The sequence below is a fragment of the Phacochoerus africanus genome, chromosome 10 (genome assembly GCF_016906955.1).
Source record: "Phacochoerus africanus isolate WHEZ1 chromosome 10, ROS_Pafr_v1, whole genome shotgun sequence".
Taxonomy (NCBI): Eukaryota; Metazoa; Chordata; class Mammalia; order Artiodactyla; family Suidae; genus Phacochoerus; species Phacochoerus africanus.
This window is the reverse complement of record NC_062553.1, coordinates 27,813,817-27,826,114: the sequence shown is the minus strand read 5'-3', so window position 1 is coordinate 27,826,114 and position 12,298 is coordinate 27,813,817. Positions and strand designations below refer to the sequence as shown.

At 36.0% G+C, this 12,298-nt stretch overlaps 1 protein-coding gene across 6 annotated transcripts in view; it reads left to right on the top strand.

Moving 5' to 3' along the window:
* ARAP2 (ArfGAP with RhoGAP domain, ankyrin repeat and PH domain 2) overlaps positions 1–12,298 on the top strand; it is a 172,202-nt gene that overhangs the window by 50,168 nt on the left and 109,736 nt on the right. For all 6 annotated transcript variants that reach the window (XM_047799201.1, XM_047799202.1, XM_047799200.1 and 3 more), the window contains 2 exons: positions 7,461–7,576; positions 11,363–11,562. In XM_047799201.1, coding sequence (XP_047655157.1) covers positions 7,461–7,576; positions 11,363–11,562 — 316 coding nt within the window. The remainder of the gene's footprint in view (positions 1–7,460; positions 7,577–11,362; positions 11,563–12,298) is intronic.

The window sequence follows — 12,298 nt, the reverse complement described above, 5'->3', positions numbered from 1 at the left end:
ACTTTTATTAACAGAGTGTGATCTGCTGGAGGAATTAAAACTCCACTTGCAAAGTCAGCATTAAGGAAAATGTTTTTGAAAGATAATTTGAAACTGTTGTTTCCCATATGTTCCTTTAACTCTGTGTGTATGTCTGGAAAAAATGTCTAATTTGGTGGATTGTTGTTAATCTTTCTAGAGTTTTTTCTCTACTTTCATTACCTATCTTCCCACACTTTCCTTAAGATTCCATGTTAACTTTACAGATATATTTTCAGTAATTTTTTCATTTTTTTTTCCCCTGGACCTGTCTCTTTTACTGAATCAATCACTTATATTTTCTAAGCTAAAATACTGATTAGTTAATTAGGTCATCATAATTATTGTTTTTACTTAATTTTTAAATTCTTTATTTAGTTTTAATTAATTTTTAAATTGTTATTTCTCCAATACATTTTTTTTTCTATTGATATCACTTGAAATTCTTTATTTTTTAAGAAAAGTGGCATGATAATAGCAAGGAAGATGCCCACTCTGCTCATTCCCATCGGCAGTTCACTGTCAGGTCTAAATCCCATTCAATTAACATGGACTTTGCATTGTCCCAATTGCTCAGTTCACAGACTCACTTTTTAAAAATATCTTTCTTTCCCTTTCATTTATTAGCAGAGTGTAAGAACTAACTTGAAGTAGTTCCTGAGTAGGAGAAATGCCTCAGGGAATGTTAGATTTTTTTTTATTTTTTTAATTTATTTTTTAATCCAGAGAGACTCTAAGAGGTGGAAAAGAACTATAAAGAGATATGTAAAAACATTTGTTAAAGAGGAAGGTGGCGAAGGAGAAACAGATACTAAAATTCTTGACCTAAGTACTCAGTTGCAAAACATTGGGATGCTGTTAAATGTTATCCCTTTAAACACGTACACCATCTCACAACCCCTCCCCCATATGCTGAAATTGTGCACATTTTCTTCTTTCTGCTTATGTTTGTATGCCTGCAGTGTGTTACCTATGATAGTTTTTTAAACTGTTACTGCAACTTTGTATAAAATGAGTTGTGTAGTAGAGTTTATATAGGTTATATTAAGTTGACTGTGTTTCTGTGTTTATTCATTCATTTCACAAATGTTTGCTGGGCACCTCTTCATTTCTGAGTGCTGCTCCAGGCACTGGGGGCATAGCAGGAACCCCCAGATCCCTGCTCTTTATTTAGGCTCTCACCTTCTGACAAGGGTTACACATTATGATAAATAAGTGCGATTTCTGATAGCCTTCTGTTTGTAGCCTTTTCTTTCTTTGTGATATTTTTTGAGGGGAGGGTCAAGAATTCCTATGACCCTTTTTTAAAGAATTGTTTACATTGAAAATGTTGTTAGGTACATGAATAGGTACCAGTTTCATTTTAACCTTAAAAGTGTTAAATTTTTTATATTCCCAAGTTAAGGCTGTAACGATTTTTTCACTGTTGTGCCCTTAGGAGTTCCAGGCAAGTAGCTGACACTCAGTAAACTTTTGTAGAATGCAGTTGTCAAATTAATGGTCATTTATAGCTGTTTTCATGACTATTTTTTCATGAGTTTTCATGAGTTTTCAGACTGTTTTTCATGAGTTTATATTTGAAAAAAAAATTCTTTTTTTTTTGTGAGTTCTATTTTTTTCCTATTTACTTACTGGAATTATATTGTCACTTCTGACAATTTCTTTACGTTCTTCATGTAATATAGATATTAATCTTCATGTCATATTTTCTGTAACTTTTTTCCCAAGCTTTTGCTAATTTTTTGTTTTTAGGTTAATTTTTGTTGCTTAGAAATTTTATGTATGGAGAACTTTTTTTTTTTTTTTGGTTCAAAGCTTATAGACTTTCTGTATATTGGAAAAAACAATTATTTTATACATTCATTTATCTCGAAATGATGTGGCTATAGTATATAAATCAGTATTTTAAGGTAAGAAAATACGAATAAACACAAGTATATGTAGTGTTACATACACATTATTGCTACTTGAATGGCATTTCTGCAAATAGATATGAGGGAAATTTAAGATAATTGACTTTGGTTTCTATTTGTTATGTGGTCCTGACAGCCAGTCTCCCATCTTTTCCTGATGAGTTTTTGAATATCATGTTAATATTAGGAAATTCATTACAACCAGATGTCTTGCTTGGTGGATTTGTGTATCCATTTAATGATAATTGTGGCATTGAGGTTTTAACTGCATTCACTTGATTAAACATTCTCAAATCAGGGTGTAACAAGAGACTCATTCCCCCAACATAATGTTCCCTGGTGTCTGGCATGGGAGTGAAACACTAATAGAATTTAAATAGACCTCATAGGGCTCTGCGTTGTAGGATACAGAAAGAAGCAGCAGGATGGAGGTGGTGGCCTCAAATTCTCTGGGTTCTATATCTGGCCAAACTCTGCATCTGGTGTTTCCCCGGAAATCTGGTGCCAATGTCATACAATGCCACATCTGTTTTCCACAAATATCTAAGCACTGAGTTCTTAAATTCCTGGCATGGAAACCTGGCATCCGGTATTTCCAAAAATAGGTTTGAGAGTTCAGCAAATTTGGGGTTAAGAAACCCTTCTTTAATTTTTCTGTTTAGGAACCAAACTGTTATTTTGGTCTCTCAATGTGTAGTTTTAAAATGTAGTTTTAGCCAGGCTGTGTTGCTACAAATTCATATGAATAATCCATCTCAGTGTCTTGGTAAATATTTGCCATTAATTCTAATCTGAATGTTGAATATGGAATCATTGGTGTAAATACTTGCAGTCACTGTAAATAAACTGGAAATATTCTCATTGAAGACAGATTCTGCATTTAGAACCCTGAAATGAGAAGATTGTCTGGATGTGTTAAACCCTCAACTTCTAGGTCTTCGTTTAGTTTTTATAGCATTGCTGTGTAAGGTAGATATTACTGTCTTTTCATGCAGGAGGAACTGGAGGTCTAGATGAATCAAGGACTTTGCCAAACTTCTCCACTTCTGCCTCCCAATGCCCACACCATCAGTATCACCTTTGCAGGATCAGATCTGCTCTGCCAGGCATGGCCATTCATGCTCTTTGAGATTCTCCATTGTTATGACAGGAAATGAATTGTGAAATATAGTTTACTCCAGAATCTGTTTGTAGCTTCATGCTTTCTATGATGATACATTTCTACCCATTGAAATTTTATGCTATTATTTTTTTCAATCCAGTTGGCAGCATTTTCAGTGTTGATGTGTTCCTGACTTGTGCCTATTTTTCAAAAAGAGAATAGTGCTCACAATCAGATTATAGTTAATGGGTAACTTATTTTTAATTTTCTTGAAAGTCTCATATTCCATCCCATTTAAAAAATTTTTTTTCTATGCCTTCTAGTTATTTTTAAGCATGCATGTAATTAACTTTTTAATAGGTAGTATATTCAATTGGCTTCAAATTCAGGAGGTATAAAATAATAATAATAATAAAAATAATAGCTAACTGGGATTATGTAGCACTTACTGTACCAGATATTCTTCTAAGCATTTTTTATGTATAGACTTAACTCTCACACACTGAAGTGATAGGTACTGCTGTTAGCCCTATTTTGCAAATAAGTAAGCTGAAGCAGGACAGGTACATCTGATCAAGTAGATCTGGGTTTTGTTTGTCCAGTCAAGTGTCACCTCCTTTGGAAGGTGTATGAATACAACTGTCCCTTTTCTGGTTTGGATTTAGTGCTTATGCTATAGTCACACATTTTTCTTTTATTGCACTTATTATAGTTATCTCATTCCATCCTAGACTGTAAGCTTCCCCAAAATGAGTACCCCACCTGCCTTATGCTTTTGCACAGATCCAGGACTTAGCATAATTTCTGGCACTTGCCAGGTACCTTAACTAAACACAGTTTTTTTGCCAGAACAAATTTTCTCATTTTAAAAATGGCTGTATCTGCTCTGCTTTCTTCCAAGAATTGTTCTTAGATCAGATGAGAGGTCATAACTGTTTGTAAACTTCAGAGCACTACACACACAGATATTTAATCAATTATGGAGCATCTATGCTTAATTATGACCAATGTTTTTAAAGCCTTTGGACACCAGCAAAACAGGTCGTGGCATCCAGGACAGATAGGATCTTGACAATCCAGTGTGTCACTGTGTGTTAACCATTCAAATTTAATTATCTGAAGTAGTTTTTGTATGATCTGAGTCCCTGATTTTCTTGCTCTGCAGAAGACAGATAGCAATGTTTATATCCTGATATTTAAATGCTATAGACTTATACTGTCTAGATTCTACAACTGGTTCTGCTGTTTAATTCAGTGTTTCTTAGTATTTGCTGCATATTAGAATCATAGGGTTGTAGCTTTAGGGTTAACTGAAGATCCTTAGGCTCTGCCCTCTGATTCATGGAATCAGAAGCACAGAATGAGGGAGAGAGCAATACAGGTAATGTTGATGAGCAACTAGGAATGAGTTATATTCTAAATATGTTCTAATGACTGTATGAAAAGATGGCTTAATGTCACCACAAATATTTTTAATAAGAAATGCCGCTGTTTCATTTTTAATAGCTCTCGAGAGCACTGACATTTATTTTGTTTCTGTGCGATACATTTTATAGTCCGTTTGTGCCGGCGAGTTCAGGGGATACTCTAATTACTCAAAACCATATGGCCACGGCAAGAAGGTGATATATAGGCTACAGTTTTGTTTTTTTTTTCCAGCCTGAAAAAAATCATCTTTGCCTTGCTTGGAATAAATTGGGAGCCTTGAGCCAACCATCACTTATTTTATTTTTAACAGAAATTACAGCTTTATATGCAGATGTTTCATGACTTGCTTGTAGGAATGAGGCACATCTACTCAGGCTGGAGCCTTGATGAGGCTCAACAGTTCCCATCAAAGGTTGTCAGTCTTACCATCTGCTAGTGTCATGGTCTGAGGGCGTCTCTCCATCTTTAGTATCACACAGTACCTGCAGGCCAGGCCCCATCAGAGAGTAATAACCGGGAGTGGTCTAATACACAGCTCTTGTCAAATGATTCACCACGGACAGTTGTTTGAAGAAGATGCAGCCATGCTATTTTATTCTAGAAGTCCTCCCCATATCAAGCTGAGCTATCAGAATTTTTTTTTTTTGTCTTTTGTCTATTTAGGGCCGCACTCGTTCCCAGGCCAGAGGTTGAGTCGGAGCTGGAGCTGCCGGCCTACACCACAGCCACAGCAATGTGGGGTCTGAGCCACATCTGTGATCCACATCACAGCTCATGGCAATGCCAGATCCTTAACCCACTGAGCAAGGCCAAGGATCGAACCTGTGTCCTCATGGATACTAGTTGGGTTCGTTATCCACTGAGCCACAATTGGAACTCCCAGAAAGCCATTTTTAAAATACCTTATCTTGATACCACTTCTTTAATTCCTCATTTATAAAAGAGAATTGGTTTCCATTCACGTGCATTGGTAGTTTCTCCAACAGTTACATTATCCAGCAGGAGCACTTGTAGGAATAACTGAGAATGTGTTTTAATTGAACAGTTTTAAGTTTACTAGTATACCAATAATGCTTAAACTTATTAAACATGGGGCATATTGGGAACATTGGATTCCCCTCCTCCATGTAGGTCATATTAAGTACTTTTTTTTTTTTTTGTTAAGTGGACTGTTAATAACAAAGTGGAAGTATATCACATTCTTCTAAGTATTTCACAACACTTAGCATGCCTCTGATTCTTTTATATTACTGACTCAATTTCTAGTTTATTTTTCTTAACAAAGTAAGCCATTTTTTTCCCTTTCATCAGAAAAAAATCACATTCAATTGATAATTTGTTTTATAAATGGCTTTTTTCCTCATCCTAACTAAAAACTTGTACATTTTTTTAAAAAAATGAAGCGAAACTTTTCTACAGTGTATGAATGGAAACCTTCAATGAATAGGGGAAATTCATTTTATCGTTGTCTTATTCCACTTATTTTCTCAGTCAGGAATGCATTATTATCAAAGGACAAAAACCTGAAGATAGCTTAAAGAAATAGGGCTTTATTTGCTTTAACAAATCTCTTGGTGTTGGTCATGGAGAGTGATGCCACTGGGAAACAAGATTCTCCCTATTTTTTTTCCTCATTCCAGCATCCTTAGAGTATAAGAATTTGTCCTCAGGCTTTTCATCTCAAGGATTCTTACATTCTAAAAGGGCCTTGTGCTTCTGGGTGTTATTTTCCAAGAAGATGGAAAGGCAAGGGGCAAAAGTCTTTTCTTCGAAGATTTGTTTCCCCCACAACCTTGCCCCCTCACCCCCTGCATCTCAGGCCAGGAATTACATATATTTTATTGACCTAATCTATGACATATGGCCCCTTCTAGCTGCAAAGGAGGTGAGAAAATAGTACTTTTACTTAGATCTCGTACAGCAGAAGAGACAAAGAGAAGGCCTGGGGATTGTTTCTTCCATGACCTCTGCCTTGAAGTAGCCTTCTTCAAAGTGGACCGGTATTTTTTGCAGTTCTCTTTAGTATAGCTGTTTTTCCCTAGTCATTATTTCATTTAGGAATTTAGAGCACATTTAATCTGAACCTGTTCACATTGGTAATTCATTTTTTAAGGTACAGATTAATTATATTTTAAGGTGTGAAATTGTTTGATAAATCAAATTCTAAAACCCTGCGGAATAGATAATATATTGCAAACTTTAATCTGTTGAGGAGGCAGACTTTGTAGCCTTTTGCACAGTTTCTAATTTTGGTGAGACAAGCTGAACACAATGGCTGTAGGTGTTGAACAAATGGCAGTTTACATATGAAAATAGCATTAGAGGAGCAGTTTAAGAATCTGATTGAAGGAAGAAGAAAGTAATAAAATATTGGACATGAGATAAAATTGTAAAACAAGGAATGCTTTTGTTTGAGGTAAAATGAGAAAAATAAGACAGAGCAGAGGTAACACCATGTAGTAAAACCAAGAGCTGGCAGTCAGAAGGCTTGGGTTTCAGTCCCTTTCCACCATGGGCAGCTGCACTTTCCACATCACTTTACCTCTTTGAGTCTCAGTTTTCCCTTCTTTTAAATCTCTACATAGCAGTTATGCCAACTTCACCCTGGATTGAGCTCCGGCACCTAAAGAACTGGGCACATGGGATGGGTTAGTTCACTGTTAATTACCTTTACTGAATGGTGGAAAAATATGCCTAACTTGTAAGCAAGGCATGCATAGTTCAAGGTCTAAGTCTAGTCAACGTAATGTTTCATGTGAAAAAAAAACCCCATGCTTTATTAATAACCTCACTATCGAGGTTCAAATGCTACTGTTATCATATATTGAAAGTGACTACCTAAAATAAAACTATTCTCAGTCTGCTTTTTAGTGAGTTGTTAATTCCAGATTTGTGTGTTATAGTAAAATTGAGGATTTATTAGATTTTATAGAATATAATTATACTTTCAAAATCTATATTTTTGTTTCTTTATAACTTTTTGTTATTCTTCCAACTAGGATTTTAAGAGCGGACTTGGTATTACCATAATTCCTATGAATGTAGCAAATGTAAAGCAAGTAGATCGAACTGCGAAACAGTCTTTTGAAATAATCACTCCTTATAGGAGTTTTAGGTAAGTGATTTTTTAAACATTTTGTGTTTGCACCACCACAGGAAAGCTCGAGTCATTTTTACATTGCCGGTGATTTTATTTCTTAGAGGGCAATTAATTATGTTCTTTCTTTTCCATATTGTGTAGTTTATTAACTAGTATATGAAAATGTGAATATGAAAAGATTCTCCATAACACTGATTATTAGTCAAATCCAAATCAAAACTATAATGAAGTAGTACCTCAAACCAGCCAGAATGGCCATCATTAAAAGTCTAAAATAGTAAATCTTGGAGAGGTTATGGAGAAAAGGGAACTCTCCTACACTGTTGGAGGGTGCAGCCACTATGGAAGTTTCTTAAAAAACTAAAATAGTGTTACCATATGATCCTTCAGTCCTACTCCTGGGCATATATCCAGAGAGATATCTCTAATTTGAAAAGAAACATGCACCTCAATGTTCATAGCAGAACTGTTTACAAAGGCCAAGACATGGAAGCAATCTAAGGGCCCATCAAATTATGGGGATGGGTAAAGAAGATATGGTACATATAGAAAATGGAATATTACTCAGCTATAAAAAAGCATGGATTAATGCCATTTGCAGCAACATGGATAGATCTAGAGATTATCATACTAAGTGAAGTCAGTCAGACAGAGAAGGACAAATACCATATTATATCACTTATATGTGTAATCTTAAAAAACTGTATGAGTGAGCTTATATACAAAACAGAAATAAACTTATGATAGACAGAGAAAACAGACTTATGGTGCAAAGGGGGATGAGAGGAGATAAGTTAGGGGTTTGGGATTAACATACACACACTACAATGTATAAAATGGATAAACAACAAAGACTTACTGAATAGCACAGGGTACCATATTCAGTGTCCTGTAATGAACTATAATGGAGAAGAATTTGGGAAAAAAAAAGGTATATCTGAATCACTTTGCTGTACACCTAAAAGAAACAGAAGTGACATTCTTTTTCATATCATGTAGTTTATTAACCAATATGTTAAAACACCTTCTAAAAGTGATTCAGATAATCATGCCAATTTGAATAGTTTCTTTCTGTAATACCTCTTTTTCTTAGTAGGCTTGATGAGTATGTTGATTTTATGATCCACAAATATATGAAAAATTACTTCAGTTTGAAGGAATAAAATGAGATATCACATTGTCTTTAGGCTGTATTGTTATTTTATACTCTTGTAGCCTAGTCAAATACAATCTCTCCTTTAAGATCAGTTCCTAATTACAATTGTTCCATGGTTTCCTAAAAAGAACTCCAACTTAAAATGTTGCTGAATTTAATGGATCTCATAGCACTTATTGAACAAATATCTTAGTATTTTGATATATATCTTGTGTTATGGTATTCTGGTAATTGCTTTATTATTACAATGAAACAGAAAACTTAATGTATGTTCCTAATATGTGTTAATAATCTGTAAGGACTCCATTGCTTTAGTACAACAGGAGAGGCATAAGTCATTATCTATTGAGTTGCATTGCATTAATTTGTCACAGATAATCAACGTACCAGTGGGTTGTATTCAGGTCAGAGGTGATTGTCAGAGGGCTTTGAAGGACTAAAATTACTTAGCAATTTCAAAAATACTAACAAATCTAGTACTCATTGTATCTGTTAGAATATGTCTACTGGCTTGAATTTTAAAAAAGAATAACAAGCTTTATTTTGACAAAAGGTGTTTCAAGCCTCAACTGAAAGTGGAGACATTACACTCACACACACACACACACACACACACACACACAGACTTGCCGTTTGGCTCAGCAGTAGCAAACCCGACTAGGATCCATGAAGATGCAGGTTCGCTCCCTGGCCTTGCTCACTGGGTTAAGGATTTGGTGTTGCCATGAGCTGTGGTGTAGGTCACAGACAAGACTTGGATCTGGCATTGCTGTAGCTGTGGTGTAGGCCAGCAGCTACAACTCCAGCTTCAACCCCTAGCCTGGGAACTTCCATATGCCGCAGGTACAGCTCTAAAAAGACCAAAAAAAAAAAAAAAAGACATTGTTTCATGTCTTTTAAGATAAAATGCTTTATATTATGACAAATATGTGTGGTTTTTCCTCACACCAGCCAGATCTCTAACTTCCCGGACACCAACTTTCCAGACACCTGCTGCTGCCTATGCAGAGAGAGCATCAGACCCCACAGGTTTAAGGGTTCAATCCCACAAGATTGTCCTCACCTCAGATGCAGGTCACAAGTATTGAGTCTCCAGGTTAGCTGCATTTCCACCCAGTTGAGCTGCAAGTTGGGGTTTCATTGCCTCTTCTCCCCCTGGGTTTGGTAATTTGCTAGAACGACTCATAGAACTTAGGAAAAAAGTTTTAATTTTTATTACCAGCTTATTATTTAAAAAAAAAAAATGCAACTCAGGAATGGCCAGATGGGAGAGCTGTGTAGGGCAGGGTACTAGAAGGTAAGTGGTAGAGCTTCCAAGCTGTCTCTGGGTGCACACCTCCCAGCACCGCAGTGTATTCATCATCCTGAAAGCTCTTGAAACCCTGTTCTTTAGGGGATTCTATGGAGGTTTCATTTCATAGGCAAGACTGAGGAAATTCTTGATCTTTGCTGATTAACTCAGTTACAAGCCTTTCTTCCCTTCCCAGAGGTCAAAGGGTAGGGCTGGAAGTTCTAACTCTCTAATCACATCTTGGTCTTTTAAAGACTGCTCCCATCCTGAAGCTGACCAGCCTTCAGCCACAAGCTGTCTCATTAGCATCCAAAGGATGCTAGGGTTTTAGGAGCCATATTTCCAGGAACTAGAGACAAAGACCAAATATCTATTTCCCATTGTACTGAATTGGCTCTGACTAATCTCTATGGAGAAGCAGAAACCACTAAGGAATTTATAAGTATTGTAAGTGATGATAGAACCATAAAGTGCTTCCAAAAATATAATCCATGAAGGCCACTCCATTTCTTTAAGGAATATATAGAATATGTTAGTCCTCTGTTATTCTCATTGTATTTCAAAGCATTTTCGTCTTCAGGACAGAAGCTTTTCAATGTGAAGGATCTTTTTTGTGGGTCATTGGCTGAGTTTGGAGCACTGTACATAGAACATTCTCTGTCACATTGTAGGTACTCAGTTAATATTTCTTGAAGGAGTGAACTAACGTTTTAATGTTTTATCCCTTCACAGGCAACCAGTAAACATGAAGAATGAGAATAAATAAGAACATGGCTAAAAATGAGTTTGAATTCTGTTAGAATACTAATCACTTAAACTTTTTTTGATTTTTCAGTTTCTTAAAGCCATCTGGACATTCTTCTAATTTAAAAAAAAAAGAATCTATTTTTAAGACAAAAAAATCAAAATTTCTGGTGGGTGTTTTTGATAACTTAGTTGCAGACTGTGGCATATATATATTTTTTTTTTGGCAAAATAATCCAATAATCCTGAAACTCTGCCAGTCTCTTATTGATGATTATATAACCACTGCTTAGGAAACATGGCGTCTCTTTTAAACATGTTTAACCTAACAAGGCAATTTTTATATTCTGGTCAGAGCGATGTATATGTTAATAATTTTGGTTCCAGATATGTAAGCAAAGTCATAAGCAATGTGGAAAGTTAACGGTTAAAAAAAAAAAAAGATTTCTCAATGAGATGATTTTTCACAGAAAAGATTCTCCAATAGCCTGGAAGGCATATTTTTCAGCTGCTGTTTAATTTGTGAGTGAAATGAATATGCAAACTGAACATACTGCTTAATTGGCCTTTACAAGGGAGATCGATAATGCAGAAACGCTAATTGTTTCAGCTTTACAGCCGAGTCTGAAAAAGAGAAACAAGAGTGGATTGAAGCTGTGCAGCAATCAATAGCAGAGACTCTCTCTGATTATGAAGTCGCTGAGAAGATTTGGTTCAATGAGTCCAACAGGAGCTGTGCAGATTGTAAAGCCCCGGATCCTGACTGGGCATCCATCAATCTCTGCGTAGTCATCTGTAAGAAGTGCGCAGGTAATTAAGGATAAGTTATGCTCATCACTGTTTGGTGGCATATTGGCACTGAATGCTCTTTATTGTCACATATAATGTGTCCCAGCTAATGGCTGTGAAAAATAAAAAAGAGAAAGCTTATTACTTTTAAATCACATTTAGAAATATCATTTTAAACTTCTCTTATGCATGACTTAGATAGAAAAAATTGATTTTTAAGCATGTAATCATTTTGGGGGGCTTACCAGTCCGTGTATAGATTTTAAAAAGGCAAGGTTGAAATTTTTAGATTTTAGGGGAGTGCATTTCAGAATGCACCCTGAACATGCTAGCTGTTTATATGATTTGTCCCTCTTTCCCCATCATATTTAGTAAGACCTTCTTCTCACATCAAGGCTTCTCTGCGCTCTAGTCTTGGTACACCGGATCTAGTATCACTTGTAAGGAGAATTTTTATATAGAAACATTTTCCAGGTGTAGTTGTGAAAGTAACCAGTACTATGACTAGTTTTCTTATTATGTACTATTGCACAGTTCATTGTATTTAGGGGGTAAGACTGTTGCGGAAACTTGGTCTCTGTTCACTGGTGTCAAATAGAAATGTGGAAACAGGGGTTCCCATCGTGGCTCAGTGGTAATGAACCCAACTAGAATCCATGAGGATGCAGGTTTGATCCCTGGCCTTGCTCAGTGGGTTAAGCATCCCACGTTGCTATGGCTGTGGTGTAGGCCAGCAGCTGTAGCTCCAGTTGGACAT